The following is a 23837-nucleotide window of genomic DNA, read 5'->3' as shown; positions in this document are numbered from 1 at the left end:
CGCCAATTTTGGGGCCGATCGCCGGAATCAGTATCGGCCGATACCGATCGCCGATCGCCGGAATCAGTATCGGCCGATACCGATCGCCGATCGCCGGAATCAGTATCGGCCGATACCGATCGCCGATCCGATCGAGTGGGCTGGGGCTATGGGGATCTTCCATTTAAAGTGATGTTTAAAACTCAGTTAATGGGGCTCATTCACTGGCGCTTCCACAAACAACAACCAACATAATTATTACATTCAAATGAAGTACATTATTCAAGTTTACATTAACTTTGGATAATAACACGGGAGAAATGAGCGGAAGCGCTCTCTTTTCCTCTCTCCCTCTCCCTCTCTCTCCTGACAGCCTGTCAGTATCTCATGCAGCTCACTGATCCAGTAATGAGTGACCCGACAGTGAAGAATAAACATGTATAACTAGTTTAGCTTGTTCCAGAGGTAGATAAAATAGCTAAGTGTGTTAGGTCTAACTCTTAGTGTTTTGCTCCGCTCACCTGTCCGTCACAGCGGGTGGAGCTGCAGGATTTCTGCTTCACACACACGTTGCATACCGCTATTTTATTGTCTTTTTCGGACACCTTAAAATACTGCCAGACTAGTGAAGCCATTTGGCGAGCTTGTTTTGCCGCGCACAGAGAAAAGTGTCATGTATTTTACGTCATGTGATCGGCTCTCCCGACCGGCCTTTATAGAGAGCACCGATCGATCGGCAGAGAGTGAATATCGGCAGAGAGTGAATATCGGCCGATAACGATCGGCGGCCGATCGATCGGAGCATCCCTGCAGGAGATAAAGTGTTTTCACTATTCATGGAGGTAGCATTAGCTTGATAAGATAGCTAGCAAGCCTAGTGGTTACGGAGCCCTAGGAATAGCAACAATTAACCCTGTCAGCTGTATTAGGTAAATGCCAATGAGGTGGAGGTGTGAAAATCTGATGGGCTTTAGGCTCTAAGCCGTTTCCTTCTGAAGAGCAACAGAAACTGACCATTTTTCTTTTCAGCCAATATTAAGCCTTACTGAGCCAAATGGGCTAGGAAGACAGTTTTGCCAAATTAAATTTTGCTGCAAGAAAAACGAATGGCCAAGTGAGCAGTTAAGGAAAGAACTGTGAGAGACGGTTTGACTCCACTCGCTTACTCTTAATCCTTAGACACTTAACATGGAGATCTAGCTAATTCTCACTAATCAAGCATCTGTTTTACTCCGCACTAAGTAGATGAAGTGTTCAACTTCCAGAGAAAGCAACCAGAGGAAGGAAACTATTACTAAATCTGTCACAAATGCTTTGGACACAGCCATGAATCAATGTGAGGACGCGTTTTAAGACATAAAAGAGTAGTTTCTATATATTACACCCACGTAGGATGCATTATAATCCATAATATAAGTACTTCATGTAATGTTACGGAGCCAAGCAATCTCATGGTTGGGGACTGAAATCTAATCTGTGGTGAATCAGCATCAACTGAAAAAGTCCCGTCCTGCTTCTCCCCGATAGTGAAAAGAAACAACAGCCATCAGCAGGAAGTGGGAAACAATGCTCAATGTCACCACAGAGGAGAAGGGAGGATAAGACACGTTCAATTTTCTCAAATCTGAGGCTAAAACAAAGGATTCGTTCATTTGTAACAATTAACAGGGAGTTTCAAAATGGTCTTCCCCATCCAAGATGTAGAATTCATCGTGAGTCTGAGACTAACAAAGACAATCTGCTGTGTGAATGAAAGGCTCAGGAGACATGGCGGAGCACAGACGCTTCTGGGACCAAAGCATTTCTTCAGTCTGGTGCTGCATTTGTCTAATTTGGCAGATGCTGATAATCAGATTTACAAGTACAAGTACATATAGTGTTATTCTGACAAGAAGAAAAAACATTCTGGCACAAAAACACTGAAACCAGAAAACGGTTAATTGGCTGTTTTACTTCTACTTTTACAGCTTTTGGATTAAGCACATGCTCCTTATTTCACACATATCTCGAGCCTCAGATGTTACTATCTGAAACATAATCCCCTCAGTCAATAGATTAGATATGTTATATACATGTGGTGGAGAGGGCTGGAAGGACATTATACAAGCAGAACTGCAGCCGTTTTGCTTATCAATTTATCGTCTTAGTAATTTCCTTTCAAATAGAAATGTGATAACAATACTAATTTAAACTTCTTAGATATACGTCTATGCCTTAGACTTCTGTCTTCAGTGATATTCAGGATTTGGACAAAACAAGATATTTGAAGTCATCACTTTCAGCTTTGGTACATTTTATTTTGTATTTTGATGTTTCATAAACCAAACAATTAATCGACCCATTGAGAAAATGTCATGAAATAATTCTTAGTTTGATCACGTATTTCCCTCATCAATTCATATAAGAAGAACTAGGCTAAAGCAGTATAAATAGAAATTCTGGACTAACATACATCATCAGCTGAAGGTCTGAGTAACAATGTCCCAGTAGGGACAAAAAGGGAAAAGAGAAAATCTACCCGACAACGCCGGGGTATGGGCCATTGTTTTTTTAGAGTAACTTTGTGAAGGTTGACAAGTCACAGAGGTCACCTGTAGGTCAGGTGGCTCCTGCTCAGGAACATGTTCACTGATTAAGATGAAGGATGCTGAGCGCATGAGGTGCAAATGAGCAGCGGGCCCCAGGGGGCCCATCTGTTGTGGGCAAATAAACGGGGGCTCTGTGAATGGGAGAGGAGCCCCGCTCTTCCCCTGCGAGGCCCTGCAGACAGCTCCATTAATCAGGAGCAGGATGAGCCTGCTGGGCCGCAGTGACAAGTCAGCAGCAGCGGCACAAACTCTCCTCCCCTGCTCCTCCTCCTCCTCCTCCTCCTCCTCCTCCTCCTCTTCCTCCTCTTCCTCCCCCTCCATCTCCATCAGAGGCTGGAGGTGTCAGCCGGCTGCAGCCTCAGCTCCTCTGTGTCAATATCTATGTTTTCACAACTGTCCTCCAAGAAAAACTCAAGAAAGTGACAGCACGGGATTGGCAATAAATCACCATTAATCACCTCAATAAAAAACATTTGTTTTAGCGGCTGTTTTACAGAGTGGCCGAAAGACTTGACAAACTTGGATGTTTTTCTTGTTCTAATAACAAAATAAGATGCCTGAACTGGTTGCAACCAGACAGAGGGTTTACTAGTATACAATGCTTTATTTTATTATTATAAAGTGTCAGAAGCCTGGAAAAGTTGTTCAACCAAACAAAAAAACTGAAATTATTTTGTAAAGAATAAATGATGCAAACAATTACTGGGTTAAAAAAATAGTTGTGTTCATTATTTCAGCCGATTGACTAATATAGAAGGCGACTAAATGTTCCTTACAGTACAGGTACAGAACAAATACCAGATAAATGGACACATCTATGTCATCTCCCAATGTTAATTAGATATTGACTGGAGGAGAGATGTACAATTCTGTCTAACTCTAACCCTTAGTGGGGTATGGCCTCTTATAGGAATAAAAAAGCATGGCTACAACAAATAGACTCCGACTTTTTGTAATTCAGCGGTCTATTTTCGATGTGAACGCGGCCTTAGTTCCCATTGGCAGACACGTCTCCTGCATCTCTAGCAGTAGGATAAGACGTGTGGGGGGGGGGGGGGGGTGTTAGATGGGAGAGAGGGGTGAGAAGGAGCGGGCAGAGACAGTGGAGAGGAAGATGGAGGAGCACTTTAATAGTATGATTCAGCAGAGGTATCAATTCCCACAGATGGCAAGCTGGCTCCTATTGACTTACATAGGAGGGGAGTAAAGAGGCAATCAAAACCACCCCGGGGACAGACAGTCAGCACATCAAAAGGGAGCGGGATCAGTGTGTTTGAGGCAGAGAGGGAACTGAGCTCTGTGAAGTGTGAATGTACTTTAAAACGCCTTGCAATCGAATACATCTTCATTTTAACGGTCAAAACCTTTAAATGCCACTGTTAACACAAACCTTGCCTTGTCGTGATGCAATGCTGACTGTGACTGTTATCTCGCAGGCCTCCCCCAACTCTTTACCGCCTGCTCCCATCATTCACCCAGACAACTGGAGCTCCTGAGTGGCAACCCCAGGCTGTCTGGAGGAGGCTGTGTGTGCACCAGGTGTAGGAGGATGTCCTATGACAAGCGAACACACCGTACAACAGACGTGCCTGCTGCTGGTTCCTTCTGCAGATCAGCAGCTTTCACACTTGTTTACCAGCCCGCTTAGGCTGGAGCCACACGAGGACGATAACGCAAACGGACCGAAATCGATATAAAAAAAGTCTTCCGTCCACACGCAATAGGCACCAGAAACGTGTCCGTTCACACGAGACCGCTCGAAAGCGCTGGAGACGCTGTAGTACATATGCCGGGCCTGTAAGTGGCGCTGTACTCCTGTCACAAAAGCAGCGAAGAAGACTTCCCGCGCATGGTTGCCCTTCTGTTTATTCTCTGCTGTGGACGCTCTGGCTCTTTTTCTCCCTCCCCGAGGCAAGCGTTTGCTCCTGCTGTAGATCTCTCCGGTAGTCCACCAGCAGATGAAAAACACCCACCTCTCCGCCTCTTCAAGGGACGAGGGGACTGTGCGGCAGAGTTTCAGTTAGATTTGTTTTCGCCGGTCAACATGTCCGTTAAAGTTTAAATCTTCCGGACAAAATTAGAAAAGTGCCGGTCAAAGGTCTTCTTTGTTATTTATTGAGCTTTAAAACAAATTGATAACGACTCTATATAATAATATAAGAATAAAAAAACGGAGCCTCTCTTTTCCTCCCCCTCTTCTGACAGCCCAGCAGCTGATCTCTGAGGCCCCGCTCACACGGGACCGTTTGCGTTTATGCACAGTATGCGTATTCAAAAAAGTCTTCCGTTCACATGCATTTGTTTCATTTAACGTGTCTGTTCAAACGAGGCCGCTGGAAACGCTGTAGTACATATGCTGGGACTGTAAGTGGCGCTGTAACTTCCGCCAAAATACACCAAAAGCCGCGAAGAAGAGCAACCGAGCGGCCCCGCTGCAATGTTGCCATGGCTACCCTTCTGTTTAAGCCCCGAAACTGAAACTGAAACTGAAAGAAACCGAATCTGTGGATATTGCATCCCGACAGAAGCACGTCTCCGTGGAGAGGACGGCTCAGAAAGAGAGAGATATTCTCTACAAACACCGGGTGAGATCCTCCTTTGTCAATATAATGGATCAATGCATGAAATCTGACTCTGTTTATTTTGTTTAAGGAGTATATTGGGCGTTAACAATTCTGGTTTGCCTTTTATAATATTATTTCATTCAAGAACCCCTTGTGCGTTTAATTAACACAGCTATTTTTGATAGTTGCTACTGCAGTGAGCAGGAGAGGTGGGGAGAAGCGGGGCTATCGTTATTTTTTCAGGAAATATTCGTATAGAGGTGATTACACGGACTCGGTTGACCCCCCAGAGCGTTTCGTTTGCAAATCTATCCACCTTGGGACCCGTTATTGTTTGTGGGGTCAGTTTCTATCGGCCTCGTGTAAATAATAGGGCTATACGCACGCGAAACTATGCAGATACAAGCAGTTTTCTCCTCGTGTAAACGGCGCCTGAGGCTATTGCTTCAACGTTATCAGGAAATGATCATATAGGCGTAAACACGGAGCCGTTTGCCCCCCCAGAGCGTTTCGTGCGCAGATCTACCCACCCTGGGACTCGTTATCGTTATCGTTATCGTTTTATGCGTTTCCATGTCGGCCTCGTGTGGCCGAACCGTCTATATGATAGAGAACTGTAGCAGATATGACCGTTATCGTCCTCGTGTGGCTGGGGTCTTAGAATAACACAACAAAAGGAGGACAGAGAGAAGGTGAGAAACGCCTGTAACCCGAGGATCTCACCTCCACACATTCCTCATTTGGCCAAAATGACCACAGCTGCAGGAGTGAAAGTACATTAACCTTTAGCGGGGACTTTTAATCAGTCTGATGAATTCTCCCAGCAGCCTGACCTCCAACCCCTGATGAGTGATGGAGAGAGTTGGCACCGACAAGACACTATTAATATTTCATTAACGGTGCTTTAATGATCATTAAACTGCGTTGTGTGCTCCACTGGTAACATGTGATCCTGTGTTGCACTGTCTGCTTCTCTTTAAAATCAATGAATAAATAAACAAGGGGGAGGGGGAGCGGTGCTCGGACAACACCCATCTTCAAACACAGCCTACATGTTGGTATTGAAGTTGTTGGAAATTTGTCCCGTATTGGATCAGTCTATTAAAATGGGTTTTCTGCCATATTTTCCTCATGCTGCATGTGGCAAATAAAGGAATTTACAACATTCTATTCCATACCAACTGTTTATTTTATACATACAATGGTTTAGGCATCAGAATGTGAGTCACAACTCTTTTTTGGCAATGCTTGGACATTGTTGGGTTTGAAGGTTGAGTTAATAATTATCAGACTGAACCACCACTTCGTTTCACTTCATTCATTAAACCCTAGTTTAGTATTGCCCTAAAAAAACAGTAAAATGTCTCTCTCAATGCCTTGAAACATGAAAGGTACAAAAGTAGTTTAAATGTTTCCTCTGGATGGAAAAATGTAAAAATCTAAGAGATTTCTCAAAGTTGACAACTGAGCAAATCTCTTTGTTTGTTGCCATTTTCTGCGGCAATTACATATACGGCATTTTTTGGGCTCTAGCACAGGAAGACAACGTCTTAATTTCTCAATTGAGGTATGAATATACACAACTTTGATGTTTGACAATGGGACTGCATCAAAACACGCAACTCCGACATTAATTAGGGGTGCAAAGGTCTCTCTCTTTCATTCAGGCAAAGCACCCTCAATACCAACAACACAAGGTCTATTTGAAAAGATTGCAAAACGTTGGCGGCAACTCAGAGGTGATATTTCGACTAATAAATGATATTAGTGGGGTAATGTATTAAACGACATCTGTGCGTTGGGTAGATACTGAGAAGCAGGGCTAAAGAGTCCCTCATGTCTTTGAAGGTTATGTATTAATCCACAGCCTTCAACTGAAAAGCATATTTCTAAATTAAATCAATGGTGCAGCCCATGAGGCGACTATGGAGGATTTTCCTCTTCCTTTACATCAGTGTTTTCCAACTCACTGGTGTTTCCACCAGCGCCAATTTTTGGACATCAAGTTGAGCAGTTCAATTCAGGTCTCAGACTTCATTTACATTTTCTATAGAGGAAGGGAGACTATTCTTTTGTATGCTTATAGGCCTGTTGTTTATTTCTTATATATCCTGCTATTCACTCCACTCACGCATACTCACTCATAATTTCCTTGCTGTCATTGTCTTGGGCTGTCAATCATGTTATCAGCTGTTATCATCAACCGGTCACATCTATCCACTAGCCCCTCAAGACTTTATGATCACATCAAATATATATTTAAGAAGAAAAAGTAGCAAAATGTCATTCTTTGATGATTTTCTTCCCTGGTAACCATGAGCCTTCAGATATTCCAAGGTTTGGAACAACTAAAGAGCCATTGAATGCCAAATAAAAAGGGGGTTTATATGGTAAATCTGGTAACATGTCAGATTACGTATCATCTTTTCATAGAGTTGGCAGGCACCAGCATCAACGCATGTGGGCTTTACCTTTCACTCTCCTTTTTGTGCCTCTCCTCTGCCCTGTCAGCTCAACAATGATTATTAAATGTGTGGGCATGTTCCCTTTCAAACTCAAAGTCCTTCCAGCGGCAGGACACACAAACACAGAATCTAGGTCAGTCAAACAGTTGTGTCTGTTCTCCCCTCTCTTCCCACGTCTGAGGTAAACTGACAGTGAAATCAAACACATTGTTTGCAGAGTGACTCATCTCACCCGGAGAACCTGGGAAGTGGAGCAGGGTTTGAATGATTGGGGCAAACCAACTAAGCATCCACCTGTCTGTCTGGCAGCAGCTGAGAATCACGTTCCCTTTCGTACGATTGATGGTCATCTCCGACCTCCGGTGTGTTTTTAGCACTGGGTCAATTGGGGGCATAAACTGTGCAGCGCTACTTCTGGTGAGCAAGAGAGACGAAAAAGAGAGAGGTAATGCGCTGGAATCTATTCCATCCATTCAGTCAATTACATGGATAAAATACAGAGCATATCCAATTTTCCATATAATGGTCCAGCCATAAAAAGCACATTTGATCTAAGTGTGACAAAGCACAAATGGAACAAGCAGGAACAGAATGGGGACATACACATTTATCTATCTTAATGGAAACTAAGAGTAATCAAGCCTACTAAAGAAGTTCAAGATTAAGACTTGACCTACAACTCTCCCCAAAAGGGTTTTTGTCCAATGTGTAGTGCTGCAGCTTAGGGCTGAACGATTAATCGATTTTAAATCGAAATAGCGATTTTAAATGATGCAATTATCAAATCGCAAAGCCTGCAATTTTTTTAAATTTTTTTTTTGTTTTGTTCTTCTTGTGTGTCAGTCATCCACACCAATCAGAAGTGCTGTGCTCCACATGTACCAGCCATTGTTAACCAATCAGAAGTGGCCCATGATAGAAGGTGATAGACAGATTGATCCAATCACCTGCCAAGTGCCTGAAATACTTTTCCAAATGGCTTCCAATGGAGCATCTCCTAGATGGTATTGGTGAAAGCAAACCATCTGAGTCAGGTAGTAATGCTCCATCACATGTTTTACATCTATTACAGGTGAATCTTAAACTGAAGCTTGACTATAAAGCAACCCAACAGAAGTTTCATGTAAGTTTAGTTCTTTCACTCGTAGCTCGGGCCTGCGGGGGTGCTAGAGAAGGGGAGCACGTTGATACGACCTTCCTAGCCGGAGATATGGCCGCATTTTACAATAAACTTCCGTTGGGTCAAAAAAAATATATATCGCATCTTTCCTTTAATTTCAAAACCTTTATTTATCCAGGTGTATCCATTGAGATCATTGATCTCTTTTTCAAGGGAGACCTGCTCAAGTAGGTTCCACATGAAACATAAACAGAACAACAAAAAAGGACATCATACAGCATCAGTACAGGGATTACAATGTACATAACTATCCATATGAACAGGTACCAACAGCTTCCTATTGAGTAGCATCCAACCGAGCTTGCATCGAATCGCAATCGCAATATCTGTCAGAAAAATCGCAATTAGATTATTTCCCCAAATCGTGCAGCCCTACTGCAGCTAAGTATTTTTTATTTTGTATTGATTAACAATGTCAAAGAAAAGTTAAAAAAGACCCATCGAAATATTCCCGGAGCACAATGGGGCTGCTCAAAATGGAAAACAGCAGTCTACAACCAAAGGTTTTTCTTTATACAATGATATTAAAAAAGAGAAACCCAGAGAATCTTCAAATATATGAATCAGAAAACTATTTTTCCAAATGGTTGGTGATTCATTTTCTGTCAATTGACTAATTCATTTGATCAAAGTGAGAATATAGACATTAGATGCACAAAGCTAATATTAGGAACTCACAATTCCACTTGCTTGACATATGCCAAAGATGAACATTTGAACTCCCTTTAATATACAAGTGTATCTGCTTTTTAACTGCAGCATTCCTCTCCTACACCAGGACTTTTCTTTAGAAAGCAGCCCCCCCCCCCCCCCCCTTGGCCTCCTGTGTGGAGTTCTGCAGATACCACTCAGACGGGGGAACTCCAGTGGGAGAATTATCTGTAATCCAGCTGGAGCGCCCTGCTTTGATGAGGATCGGCAGTACACTATTGCACATGACACTGCAATCTGCTATGCACTGACGTCTTCTGCATGCAAATAGAAAGAAGGGCTGACCAGCAAGAGTATTCAGGAGCTCTTTTACCTCATCAGCGCTACATCTGAAAGTTGATATGCGACAAAAAAAGGCTTGTCAGAGAATCTTTCTAGGAGTTAATGATGGAGGAGGGTGAAAGCTACACCATTCAGAAGTAATGTAATATGAGGTGGTGTGCTGGCAATCTGGAAGAACACATCAAGCCAAATAAAGAGAAGTTTTAAATGAGAGTTGAGCTTAGAATATAAGCAAGATTTGTTTTACAAATTGTAGTTTCTTTCCTTTCTTTATTTAAATGCTTTATGTTAAAAGCATATGAGGTGAGCCAATGACATCATTTACCATAGGGACCAATAGAGTTACATAACAGCCAGATCCTGTATGTCTGTGAGCGACTGCAGCTCCAAATGGTCTCTTTCTAAGGGCTCCATACAGTATGAAGGCCTACTTACTATTTCAATCTGAGAAATTAAAGCCAGTTATGGAAAGAGTTCAGTGTTTCCCACAGAATTTGATTCTATTTTTTATTTATGAGATCTATTTGTGGCGGACGATATTTAATTGTAGCGGCCTTTATTTTCTATGTACGTACAAGGACACTTGGTTGCATTATGTTGGAGGAAATGTGGAAAAATAGGGGATCATACACACAACTTTTGGGATTGCCCAGTAATGCCCAGTAAAAAGGATTTTGGAAATCTGTTAAGGAGGAAATTAAAAACATATTGGAAGTGACTGTCCCACTCGAGCCATGTTGTTCTTGCTCGGAGCTATACCTACAGAAACATACAATGTAAAAAAAAAGAAAAAGAAATCTGAGGAATTAAGTCTGTTTAACTGATCAACTTACTATAAGTGAAGTTATGTAAAATATAACAACTTATCACTACAAGTTAGGGTAGGTTTATTTGTATCTTTAACCTAACATTTTGAATATTTGGACTGAGAACCTTTTTCCAAGTCAAACTCAAATAAAATTAAGAGACCATGATGGGATCCAACCAGAAGCAATGCCAAAATCGGGCCAGGGGCGCAGAATTTGGCGGGGGCCCAGCCCACTTCCTAACCTCCTAATTATGGCCCCCTTGCTCGGACCAAAGCCATTTCAAAACGCAGCTTTGATCTGAAATATGCTCATGTATTTCTATCCCAAATATTGTAAAAAGGACACGCAGCTTAAAACTGTTTCCATGGGTAACGCCCACCCTGAGGTTTAAAGCTCCAAAAAAGGCTTGAAAAAAGGAAAATGTATGCACAACTCCTCCAGTATCATAGTTTATATTTCTTGATACAAAAAACCAAGACCCTTTAAACTTCAGTTCCACTTTAAGTATGTGTTTTAAGAGCACACGTGTCACATTCCTCAGCAACATACTCCTGTACTCTCATGTGGTGAAATGAAAACAGTGTGCAGGCAACGTGCTGGAAGCCAAACACACAGGTCGACGCCGCCAATGAAAACACACTGACAGCTCAGAGACAGACACTGAGCATGTAAATGAGGCAGCATATTCCCAAAGAGGCAAGTGATGTCATGTGATAATAATGATGCTGTAAAATGAGACGCAGCCAGAGAGAAAAGTCTAGCTGGAGAGCGGCTACAGTCCTGACTTCAGGAGGTGCTTTAATCTATTCCAGCTCTGGAAAATACAGATTACATAACAGCAGACCTCCATGTATTCCTGGGCCTCTAAAGTATCTGAAAAGTATGTGTGCAGTCGTTGTGGCCAGGCAGGACAGTTTGGCTCTGTGTAAGAAGGACTGGAAAACTCACATATTTTAAGACTGTAATACAACCCTTACTGCAAAACCGCTCCAGTATGAGGAGTATCACACAAGTATGCTGATGTCATCATTACAACGCAGAAAATATAAACTGGAGGAAAGGTGGATATCTTTGGATGCAAGTACACTATATTCAACAGTATTTATCTCAAGAGACTTCTGTCAGTCAAGAAGATTTATTTTACTTAAAGGGGACCTATCATGCAAAATGCACTTTTTGATGTCTTTTATACATAAATATGTGTCCCCGGTGTGTCGGGGAACTCACGCAGCGTCAGAAAATAAAACCCTCTCTCTTTTCCTCCGTACCCAAATCTCTAAAAACGGGGCTACAACGGAGCTGATCCAGATTTGCGTCCGATATGACGTAATATCGGAAATGTAGGCTGACTTTACACCCACAGCCCTATCAGAAACGTTACTATCAGAAACAATGCCCGACTGTTTTGGACGTAATATGATCAGTGCATGTTTACATTAGCATCGCTAACACTCAGAGCTAACCTGTACTGCACAGAGCATGTGTGTGAAGAAGCAGGAAATAAAAAGGAACTGACCTTGTCGTATAACCGGCAAGAGAGAAAGCCTTTGAGCTCCATACTGTTTCAGAAATAATCCTTGATAATCCATGATATGGCGTTTCATCACGGCAGAATCTGCCGGTAGAATCTCCCGCATGTGCTCAGACCCCTCCTTTCTTTGTTTTAAGCTTTAACATAATGCAAAATTGTTTTTTTATTGTATTACCTGCATCAGTAGCAAAAGTGCAAAGTGCTATACCTTGCTTTATTGATGACATTTACCATCAGCAATGGTCTTATGGAAAAGAAAGTAGCAGAACATGTTGCTGTTAGGTAAAAGGACTGTAAAAATACTCTGTTATCAGTACAATTCCTGCATTTAAAATGTAACCTATTGAGGGGAAATTAAACTAAATAGATATAATTCTTTTTTTCTCTCCAATTAATCAACTTATTGTCTCAACTGTACTTGTATAAACTTATTGATAGTTACATTTTTTGACAAAACATCCCATTTTAGAGGCTCTTCTGTGTTTTGTAAGTAACTGCAGTGAAGTAAAAAGCACACCTTTTCCCCTTTAGAATGTAATGAGGTAAGGCAAATTGTATCATATAAACAAAATATTCTCGTAAAGTACAAATATGTAAATGTTTTACCATATGTTATTGGTAAAGTTCAATCAATGTACTGGATGCACAAACTGGGACTAGTTTCACCCCAGCCATGTCTAAATCAGGATCTTTACACTGTATTTCTATCTGATGCCGAGCCAGTTTGGACATGACTAGAATACTTCATAGATATCATAGGAACATTAGGAGATAGATCACCTATGAAAGATGGAATACCGGTCTTTAAAGATATTTAGATGTTGCAATAACTGTGGTGAACTACAGTGTGTACCGGTGAAAAGCAGTCACAGAAATGCGGTTGGAATCAGGGGCTTTTTGTAACCAAGACACGTACAAAACTTTCACTTTTCAACCTTTTTTCAACTCTTTTTTTAGCCAAAGTTACATCACCTCCACACAGGGATTCAGTGTTTCCCTGGACAAAAACTGGAGGAGGTTGGGTGCATGTTGTCATGGAGGCACAGCACACAGCACACTTTCCCTGCTCACAATACACCGTCCTGCCCACCCAGAAAGCCCAAACAATGAAGCCACACTAACCCCATCTTTTGTGGTCCTCCCATGTCTCAGTATGGCTGCACCTCATACACCATCTCTGCTCTTATATGCATTCACAAAATACATCTTCTTTAGTTGCAAACAAACAACATTTACATAAACTGACATATATTTAGAATAAGCAGTGAGCACTTCCTGATGTTATCACAGATGCCTTTTCTCATCTTTTGTTATGATCTATCACTGACGGGGATACAACAATGCTTGCAAAACAGATATACTTAGTGCTCCATGGAGAATAAAGGAGAGTAACGACAGGGAAAGTATACAGTAAAAAAACAATAGCCTAACAGAACAGGCATACAAACAACTCTAGCAGCATTAACAGGAGTTAGACAGACAACAGAGAAGCCAGACGAAAATAATACTTCTCCTGAGAACAATAGTTTCAGACAGGTTTTATATTCACATCACATTAAACCTCTGCAAAGCCGTTCACAGCCCCATAGCGACTATTGCTCCTCTAAATTAAGTTTTCATCAGACACATTGAAGATAACGAGCCTTTGCTTGATAATATCATCAGGTCTTATCAGTGCTAACTAAACAATGACTTTAAACATAAAGAATGCAATCGATAGAGGACACATAGAAAAGCTCTTACCACTTTAACTTCAGTATTTGTGGCCGCTTTATCGCTTTTATATTCCTTTTTTCTGATGATCAGTCTCGCGTCTCACTGACACAAATCTCGACCTCACTTCCATGTGCTCGCGACCAGGACCATGCGCTCAGGGGAGCGCTCTGGATATGGCGCGTGACGTCACGGCGAGACTGGAAAGCTGGTCGAGAAATCCGTGCAATATCAACAATAATACAAGGAGGCTATGTTATAAACAAGCCTATATAACACATACTATATCGTATAGAGACTTTACCATGTGTGGTTCTTCACTTGGAGGTTATCAAGAGTTTTTGTCGCTATTATTGATACATTTACTTTGAGATTCCCTCCAAGACAGTTATATTTGTCTACTATATTATAGCAATGATATAGTATTGTCAAGGAACACACACATCTAGACAGTTTAGTCTGAACAATCCTACATCTCTGTTTGCAACTGTAAAGCAACATGTTTTGAGTGCACTTGGAATAAAATATGATCTGAGAATGTAGTAAGTAATTTTAAGATTTCAGTTTCATTGCCAAAGTAGGTCTATTTTAACCATAACATAAATAAGCTTTGAATGTACTTACACTTTATTCCAAGAAGATGTTCAGGAAAACAAACATGTAGGACATCTGTGTGCATCAATCTAGTGCATATTGAAAGCGAAACAGTTCTAATTGATTTAACAAAAATCCCCTCTTAAGTACAAAATATATGTGTAATGGTACTAATTAGTCATGTCTTCATATATATTTGTGTGTGTATTATATAAATTATTGGATTGTCAACAAGCTTTTTCTTAAATTCAAATTGTGCCATAGTAACAGATTTCATGTTTTCATGCATTATTCAGAGACCATGGTTTTAGCTTACCTTGGCTGTATTATTTATGACCATTCACAAGGCCATCGTAACTTGTATCAAGGGAAGATATGTCATTTTAGCCCCAAAGGTACTTGATTTTTTAATTAAAAGTAGGAAGAGTGACTGTCTATGCATCATTACACCCAAACATGAGCATCTGGTCCAAGTCTGACACTTCATTTAAATCATGCATTTGTTTATTTGGCTTCTCTCCTTCTTAATAACCCACACTACAACATGTACCCCTAGCCCCAGAACATATTAATGTGACGAAATGTGTGATGTGTGTTTGCATTGCAAGAACAAGGACACAAATTCAAGAAGAAACATCTTTTTATATTTCAAAAAGAATCTAGGAACATAATGAAAAACCAAACACTGGGTCTGAACATCCAGACAATTGAGATCCAAAAATACATTTTCTTAGGAAATATTAATTATATACAAAACATAAAAATTCATATTTTAGTTTGGGCTCTCAACAGAGAAGCCCGATTTTTTTTATATTTTATTAATAAAAATAAACTTTTAAATATTTATTCCACCCATAACTTCAATTGAGGCAGTTTGAACATTGAAATCAAACAAGATTTCAAAACAACTTAATCCGCTTTGCATTTGCATGCAACAACAACTGTACACCCTAAGTCTTGAACTTGCATAAAAAACAAAAAAAAGGCCAAAAAGTCTATGATGATTTCAACTTTAAGTGCGAGAGCTCTGCAGCTGTGAGAGTCTCTGCTTTAGAAGTTCACTTTTCCTCCTCAGCTGTTCTTTTACTGAGAGGAGTCTCTGTTCGTCTGACTGCATGCTGTAGATGCACTCAGTAGCTTTCTTCAGGATCACCACTTTGGCAGCCTTTTCGTTGTTCGCCACCTCAGGGATCTCGTCCCTCAGGGCAAAGAAGCTCAACTTGAGCTCGTTCCTCCTCTGACGCTCCAAAACATTATGAGTCCTTCTCTTGTCATAGTCCTCCGTGTCAGACGTCCGCGGGCTTGAACACTTGCGGTTGCTGCTGATCTGTTTGAGGACCCTGCTGTGGCCGCCCCCCCCACCTCCACCGGTGTTACTGCTGCTGCTGGTGCTCTCCAGCTTCAGCCTCTTGACAGCCGGCTGCTCGTGCCTCATGGATGGATGGGCGGCGTAATTATGCTGGTGGGTGGAGACGTGGCACCTCTTCAGCACGAGCGGACTGGGATGCCTGGACTCTGTGGGGCTGGGGTCGCACCGCTTTACCGCGTGCCTCTTCTCCACTGTCACCACATCGATCTCCTCCTCTTCCTCCTGGTCCTCCTCCTCTTCTTCTTCCTCCTCCTCCTCCTCCTCCTCCTCATCATCGTCTTCATCATCATCATCATCATCTTCTGCAACAACAAAAAAAATCAAAACAATCACAATCTGAATCATTCATGCTAGAGTGGAAATGGAGGGAGTAACCCTTCTCTAATCTTACAACAGACAACAACATGTGTGGAACAGGCAGCATGTCTACCTCCTGCATGGATCACATAAATAAACACAAGCATCCTTTATATCAAACTACAATCTTTGCACACAGAGGGAATTCCTAATTGCACAGAGGGGTGTGACAGCATGATGTGTTCAAAGCTTACCTGAGTCACTACAACTGCTGCTGCTGCTGCCACTGTTAGGCGGGGTGTCCAGTCCCAGATCCTTACTAGGGAGCGTCCCTGCACTCTGCTTGGGCGTCTCTGCTATCGGGTACGGGAACACCACAGACGGATCAATGCACTCTGACGCGGCTGTGTTGAGGTCTTGCAGGTAGCTGCTGTTTAGCCTCCATGCTCCGGTGGGCTCCGGGCAGTCCCCGGACGCGGACTCCTTCCGGGCGGCGTGCAGGGAGGCTAGCCGCTCGGAGACCACCTTCTCCAGCTTGGCTGCGGCGGAGAAGCCGCTCCACATGCAGTCCTGGATGATGATAGATTTAAGGAAGGTCTGGGAGTAGTCCGCGTCGCAGATGATGCTCTGGTTGACCACATCGTCGCCCAGAAACTCGGTCACCATTTCCAGCTGATCCGCCGTGGAGGGGAAGAGGCTTGACAGGGACGGCCGGCGGCTCGGGGAGAGGGGAGGGGTCGGCAGCAGTTCAAATTTCTTCCAGATGTCCTCGCTCGGTGCCGGAGCCTGGAGCTGCTGAGGGTAGAAATCCTCCTCCTCGTTGTCATAGTAGAAATACGGTTGAAGAGAGTCGTAGTCGTAGTCATAGTTTTTACTCGCCAAACTTGAATTCAGCGGCATTTTGAATGTGTTGTCTTTTTCCTTATCGTGAAGCTGATTGAAAGAAATAGAAATAAAGCTTGATTAGATGTTGATTCTAAAAAGGTCTGCAGGTTCAATGCAGCTGCTTGGCACTGATCCTGCTCTGCAACATTAAGTGCAACAACATCACATGGTCACTCCAAAACATGGACCCTCTTGCATTCGCCACTGCAGCAGCAGGTGCTCAACTGGGAAACTGATAGTAAATGAAGTGCAAGAGGGGGAGCCCCACCTTCAGTTAACTGCTACTGATGATAAACTAGTACATTTTTTACTAAACTGGTGTGAGAAGTTAACGTGCAATCTCCAGAAACCCAGTCAGCACCTTACCTTTTAGATTGTAAACTCTCGGCGGAAAAAGACGAGGCGAAGTCGACCCAAAGGGCGCAAAAAAGGGCAGGAAAGTTATTCCAATTCGAAAGTAACATTAAGTCCTTCCACGTAGGTGTTGCTGGTGGTTTCTGTGAGGCTGTCTGAAGCATGCATGGGAAATTGAAAGGCTGCACCAGCGACCCGGTGAGGACGACGCACTGTCTGTCATCAGCAGCGTGAGAATCACAGCTGAGAGCTTCGCCGCCTGCAATAAAAACGACCCGACCACTCCCCCTACTCATCCGCTGTATCCCTCCGCTCGTTTTCCCGCGAAACTCTCGCCGGCATTGAAAATATCACACAAAATAATAATAATAATTTCATGCTTTTATCCCCGAAAATGATTCACACACCAAATAAAGGTGTATTTAAACTCGAAACACGTGATTTCTTTGGTAAAGTTAGTTGCTAAATTACATATTTTCTCTTCACAACGGCTCTATTTCGGCGAAGATGAAGTGGGAGGGGTCATAGTAGAGTAGAGCTTCCATTGACGGGAGACATGCAAAAAATACTAATGCAAGTAGTAGTAGTAGTAGTAGTAGTAGTAGTAGTAGTAGTAGTAGTAGGCGATAATTAGGAGGGATTGTTGCACTACTATACCGCCTTCAATATTAACACACCTCTTAAACTGTTTCTTTAAATCTGTTGCAAATGTTGCTCTCATTGTAGTTATTTAAACTGATTTATAGTAAATGAATTTGCATGCTTTTTTTCCCAATCCTAATTGTAAGTGACTACCTGCAAAGAGTCAATACATTGCAAATGTTGACAGCTGTTTGTACAATTTGTGCCTCCAAAGCTCACAAAGCTTATCTCGATCTGTCTGCAGGCTTTTCCACTGACAGCTCTGAATTGGCTGAAACAGGTGAATTCAACAAGCAAGTTTGTGGGGTAATGTATAAATGAACCAATTAGAAATAGGGTGTGTGGGATTCTGACAATGTATTGTAGCTCGTGGTTTTTAGGCTGGACAGATTGGCACCAATTAACTACAGGAAGGAAGCAATTAAAGGGATCAGATCGGTACTGCAATTGGGTGGTAGTGGTGCCCTCCTCTGATGTGATAGGGGTGGAGGGTTGGACGGGCTGCGAGCGCCCTCTGCTGGGCAAATTAATATTGGACTGCAGCCAGGTAGGTGCAGGGTCAAACCTTGGAGGTGAACATAAAGTCCACAAACCATCCTTAAAGTGGGAGATTATTGACTAAAAGCAGATTCAAGAGAGATTGTTACGTGTAACACCAACACTACATGTGGCTTATTAACTAATAGTGTTGTGCAGTGGGTTAGTAGAGATTTAAATTGGGGTTACTGGGTCACTTCATTAAAAATATAATGAGTTCTGGAAACGACAAGAGCATTTTGATAAAGTAGCCTGCGCTATAAATAAATATACTTTATAAAATCTACATCAACATGTTTGAAATGATAAGCCTACTCTAAGTATCCACACTTGGCGTGTCGTTGACTTTAATTAAATGTATTATTTGAACAGATTTCACATAACTGTATCAAGCAATAATATTACATTTGAAACAAATTATTAGGTTCAACTTAATATTATTGCTTTCAACTAACCTACTGCAGTTATGTGAAATCTGTTGACATACCACATTTAATTAAAGTCAATGTTTCAGCTTTTCAGCGTAAATGCAACTTGTAATTGCTTTATTGAAGGTTTGTTTTTTTGTTTAGACCTTTTTTCAATGATTTAACAATGTTAATAAGTGTCTTTAAGTTAACTATTAACCAATACTGACTGACCTTGACTTATTGATGAGAACTCTTTTTGGTGTTTTTAGGTTTTAATCTCAACCAACAAGGATTAACTAACAACATTTTTTTCTTAGCTTTCAAATGAAATGGTATATCCTTACAGGATAGAAAAGGAGAGAAGAGAGATTTCTGATCAAATCCAGAGGACGTGGAAAAGAACACCCAAACTATAATTACACCCTTCTCATGTCCTCTGTACTCATTCCTTCATCCTTTCCCTCCCTTCTCTCCTTTCCTCACTCTGGGATGCTGTGAGGAGGATAGCGATCACAACCGAGTCATGTGTTGTGGTCATTATGTTTATCGGCTCCGGATGTTTCTTGTGTTACTGTGTTTTCAGAGCATCCGGAGACACAGAGGGAAGCTTTGAGACTGGCTGGCATCATTTCCTCCGATAAGTGGAGGCTGAAGGTGCTTGGGAGAAATGTGATTGTGGGTTTTTTCTTTCAGTAAAACTGGTTCTTCCGCTTTTGATTGACACAATCTTTAGACAGTATAGTGCAAAGGGTGTTTTAACAACAACATTTCATGTTGATTATTTGGCAAAGGATTATCAATTTACTGTAGGGAAAAAAAGTTGCATAACATCATCGTACATTAGTTTCATATAAGTGCCTTATCTGCTATAGGATAAAAGTAAGCTATTTGCCTTTATTTGTTTAAAGAACATTTATTGTCACGTGTGCCATATGATACATGTTAATAGTCTTAGGGGATTAGACCCTGATATCATATATCTAAAGGGGGGAGTGCAGCCATGAGTATAATAGGACCTGTATGAAACATGTATGTAATGTCGTCAAAAAGTCAGGAGATGAAACAAAGAATTTGATATCCACAGCATCTACACTATTAGCCAACAAAGCAATGCTCCCACTTTGATATATCTCAACAATTCCTTAAGTCTAAAACTATGCCACTGAATTTTCTACTGATAGTTAAAACAATTACGATGTATAAGGGCCTTAAATCTATAGAGTAAATAATAGAGTGTTACAGTAAATGTGAAAATTAAAGTCAAATTCAAATGCAGGAGGCAAAACTCATTATATGCAAAGAGAAAGCCAAAACTAACTACTGTATTCTCACACAAAGGAATATTTCACTCTCATTTTGTTGCCCATGTGAGAGAAACGAAAGGATTTTGCAGAAGACTTTTAAAAGTTTTAATGTATGATATAAGCCTGCATGAAACAAAACTGATTTGCCGATCTCTTTTCTATTAAACACAAAAATAGATAAATAACTGTTGAATGATTCACGAGAGCTCTTCCCTATGCCCTTCCTGTCGCCTCCTTCCTGAACTTCCTTAATTTCTGACCACAAATCCAACGTCCTGTGTTGTGTGGTTTTATAAAGCATATTCAGCATACAACACACTTCCTCTTCTGAGCCTCGTGTGAGGTGATGCTATCATGCGTTTATAGGTTTGCATCATTCATGTGGCAGCATATACACACATCTGCACGCTAAATGAATGTATACATACAGCCTAACACATGAGCAGACACATATAGAGAGAGTGTGCTGTTTCTCAGGACACAGTTCAGCATGATGCCTGGGGCAGGAAATCAATATCTGCTCAGCTTAGAGAGTAAGAGGAGGATGCCAACTAAGCAATGAGAGCACGGCAAATCTGTCAGACTACTCAGGAGCTAATTGTGTCATTAATTATTGACAGTGACAACAGGCAGTTATTGACATAGCCTTTACAGCAGCTACTGTATACACAACATAACGTGCAGTTTGAACATACAGGGTGTTTGTTGTAACACAATCACACAACATCAAATTGAACTAGAGAATGCAATTCCTGAAGAAATTGCTAGTGGGAATGCTTTATGCTGAAAATCTGACGCTAAACTGCTATGCTGAAATGTAATGTGTAAGAAGAAAGTGAAGAATTTAGATTGAATTGATACATGAACACTGGGGGCTTGAATGTGTGATGAGAGAATAAAAGAAAGTAAAAAGGCTTGGAAAAGCAGCAGAATATTTGAACTGCAAACTTTTGAACTAACTTGATGGTGAATGATCTGTCGCCATGCCAACGGCATTTGATGACATCCCATAATACGCTTAGATGCGTTGATGGCTGCATCGTTACCAAACCTGTGAAGTTTTGGGCCATTTGGAGCATTTTCACTGAGGTTATGAGAAAACCGTGTTTCATGGCGGGCATTGTGTTGCCATGGCAACGGCATGTCCCGTAGATGTCTTCACGGCTGGACTGTTAGCACACATGTGAAGTTTGAGCACTTTTTGAACATTTTAACAGGAGTTATAGCGACATCGTGTTTTATGGCGAGGGATGCGTTTCCATGGAAACGGCATATGGTGAGATCTCAGATTTGGCGTAGAGCTGTTGAGGCATGGACCGGTGATATACAAGTGAAGATTGGGGGACGATTGGACCGTGTCCATTGGACTTACAGCGACATCGTGTTTCATGGCGAATGGTTTGTTGCCATGGCAACAGCATTTGATGACACTCCATAATACATTTAGATGCGTTGATGGCTGCATCGTTACCAAACCTGTGAAGTTTTGGGCCGTTTGGAGCATTTTCACTGAAGTTATGAGAAAACCGTGTTTCATGGCGAGCATTGTGTTGCCATGGCAACGGCATTTGAAGAAATCTCAAAACTGTCCCGTAGATGTCTTCACGGCTGGACTGTTAGCACACATGTGAAGTTTGAGCACTTTTTGAACATTTTCATAGGAGTTAATGTATAGCGACATCGTCTTTTATGGCGAGGGATGCTTTTTGTGGAAGAACGATAACAGATATCTGTGAAATTTCAAAATGTGAAGCATGTCAAGGAAGTTGAGTATCTGAAGTGTAATTTTTGTGTACTTTCGGGTTAATAATGTGGCCTTTTTGGCAGTTTAACTAAAGGTGTGCGGCTGCTGCTGTGAGGAAATATCAGCCTGAAATTACAATGGGCTTTAATGGAGACATGTTGAACGTTTTTGTCACTTCAAGACGCATTTAGTTTAATTATTTTTGCTTAATTATTTGTCATTTTTCAAGCTACGAGATGTTTTCCTACGTTTGTCATGAAAACTTATGTCTCAGGAATGTAGGGTTTGGGAATTATGGCAGTTTTAAAAAAGAATATGAAGGCAAATTTCAAGATTTCCGACACTCTGTGACATCACACACTCTAGTTAATGTTAAAATCTGAAGAAGGCCTCTGTACCAAGGTCTGAACAATGTTTAATATCTCTAAAAGTAAGAATCAGATTTAAAAGTTGTGTTACACGAATAATGTCAGAAAGATGTGTAACGTTTTAAAGTTGGAATTAGGTTTCTGAGTGAAAGTATGAATGAACAGTTAGCAGTTGAAGTCGCATGAAGATTTGTTGAAGTCTGAAGAATTTCTCTATTGACTTCAATGGTTAAACATTTGATGAATTATGGGATATATCTCGGGAATTATGAAAGTTATGAATGAGAAAAGTAATAGCAATCGATTCCCGACCGAGCTGAACGTTTTGATGTTTGAACGGAATTTCTGCGATGTGTAATGTGGGAGAAGAAGAGGGCCAAAATAACAGGCGGAATAATAAAGAATTTTGTGCGTAGAAGAACAGATAGTGGGAATGCTGTTAACAGCATTCCCACTAAATAATAAGAATAAAGAATTTCGTGCGTAGAAGAACAGATATTGCAGAACTCTATTTGATTTATAGAGAAGAGATATAATGTTTAAACAAGTACCATAAAACAGCTTGGATTTAAATCAAAATATGGCATGTATTAGTATAACAAAATATGAGAAATGCTATCAATACCTCTTAATTGTAGCCCTAAATAATGTTGTTTCATTTGATCATATTTGATCCTTTATGATCATATTGTAATATCTTGTTGTATGAGAGTAGTCTACTGTAATGTGTCATGTTTTCTATACCGCTGGTAGAATAAAAAAACGTAGTATTTTTGATGCACTTATGACGATGATAAATTAGATTTATTTAGATAATGAATATTTTTGTTTCCTTATACCAAAGGATAGATGTAATAGCTTGTGAATATAGATAATATTGTATCTGCATGCTTTACCGCAAAGAGCATGGGCTTTACTGCCTTACTGCATCTATAATGGATGATTGTTTATGGGGGTAATAAATAAAGTTGTGGTTTAGCTGTGGAGAGGTGCAGTACAGGATAGGGTTGTGGTGAGGTAGGGCAGAGCTTGGGTTGTAAATTGGTCGGACAAAGATGTAAGCTTTTAGGTTTTGTGGTTATTCTCCAAGTTCCACCATCAAAAAAAAAGAAGGACATTGGAGGGAAGAGCAAGGCAAATACACTTAAAGGGAAGTGTTAAGGGCACACAAGGGTATCCTTACAAATGTCATTTGTTTCCATTTGTAGTATTTGGAAATGTGCTCTGCAGCAGCACATGTACTGCTCCATAGTGTGTAAACAACATAAATCCCCTGTGAGGAGAAACACCTGGAAAGTGAAGAGATGAGTGATGACGAGCTACAGGAGAGACAACCTAACCACCTAACCATGTCTCAGCATTCTTCCCTCTCTCTCTGCATTTTACATGACTAACATGCATAGACATGGGGACAATTTGAAGCTACTTTTTTAATAATTTGCTGAAGATTGAAAATTATGTCACAGGAAGAAAGACACGTGGACATTTCAACTCCCTGAAAAACAGCTACA

At 41.2% G+C, this 23837-nt stretch overlaps 1 protein-coding gene across 1 annotated transcript; it reads right to left on the bottom strand.

Moving 5' to 3' along the window:
* Window positions 1-15038: 15038 nt before the first annotated feature.
* On the bottom strand, window positions 15039-17554 carry myca (MYC proto-oncogene, bHLH transcription factor a). Its single transcript, XM_034145220.1, has 3 exons — window positions 17334-17554; window positions 16337-17015; window positions 15039-16087 (listed from the first exon to the last, which is right to left on the bottom strand). Exons 2-3 carry the CDS (start codon window positions 16980-16982, stop codon window positions 15429-15431), a joined length of 1305 nt encoding a protein of 434 aa, XP_034001111.1. The 5' UTR covers window positions 16983-17015; window positions 17334-17554; the 3' UTR covers window positions 15039-15428.
* Between the last annotated feature and the right edge of the window lie 6283 nt (window positions 17555-23837).

This window comes from Trematomus bernacchii, unplaced genomic scaffold, assembly GCF_902827165.1.
Source record: "Trematomus bernacchii unplaced genomic scaffold, fTreBer1.1, whole genome shotgun sequence".
NCBI lineage: Eukaryota > Metazoa > Chordata > Actinopteri > Perciformes > Nototheniidae > Trematomus > Trematomus bernacchii.
Note: the sequence above shows the minus strand (reverse complement) of the source record. Positions and strands in the feature narration are given on the sequence as shown.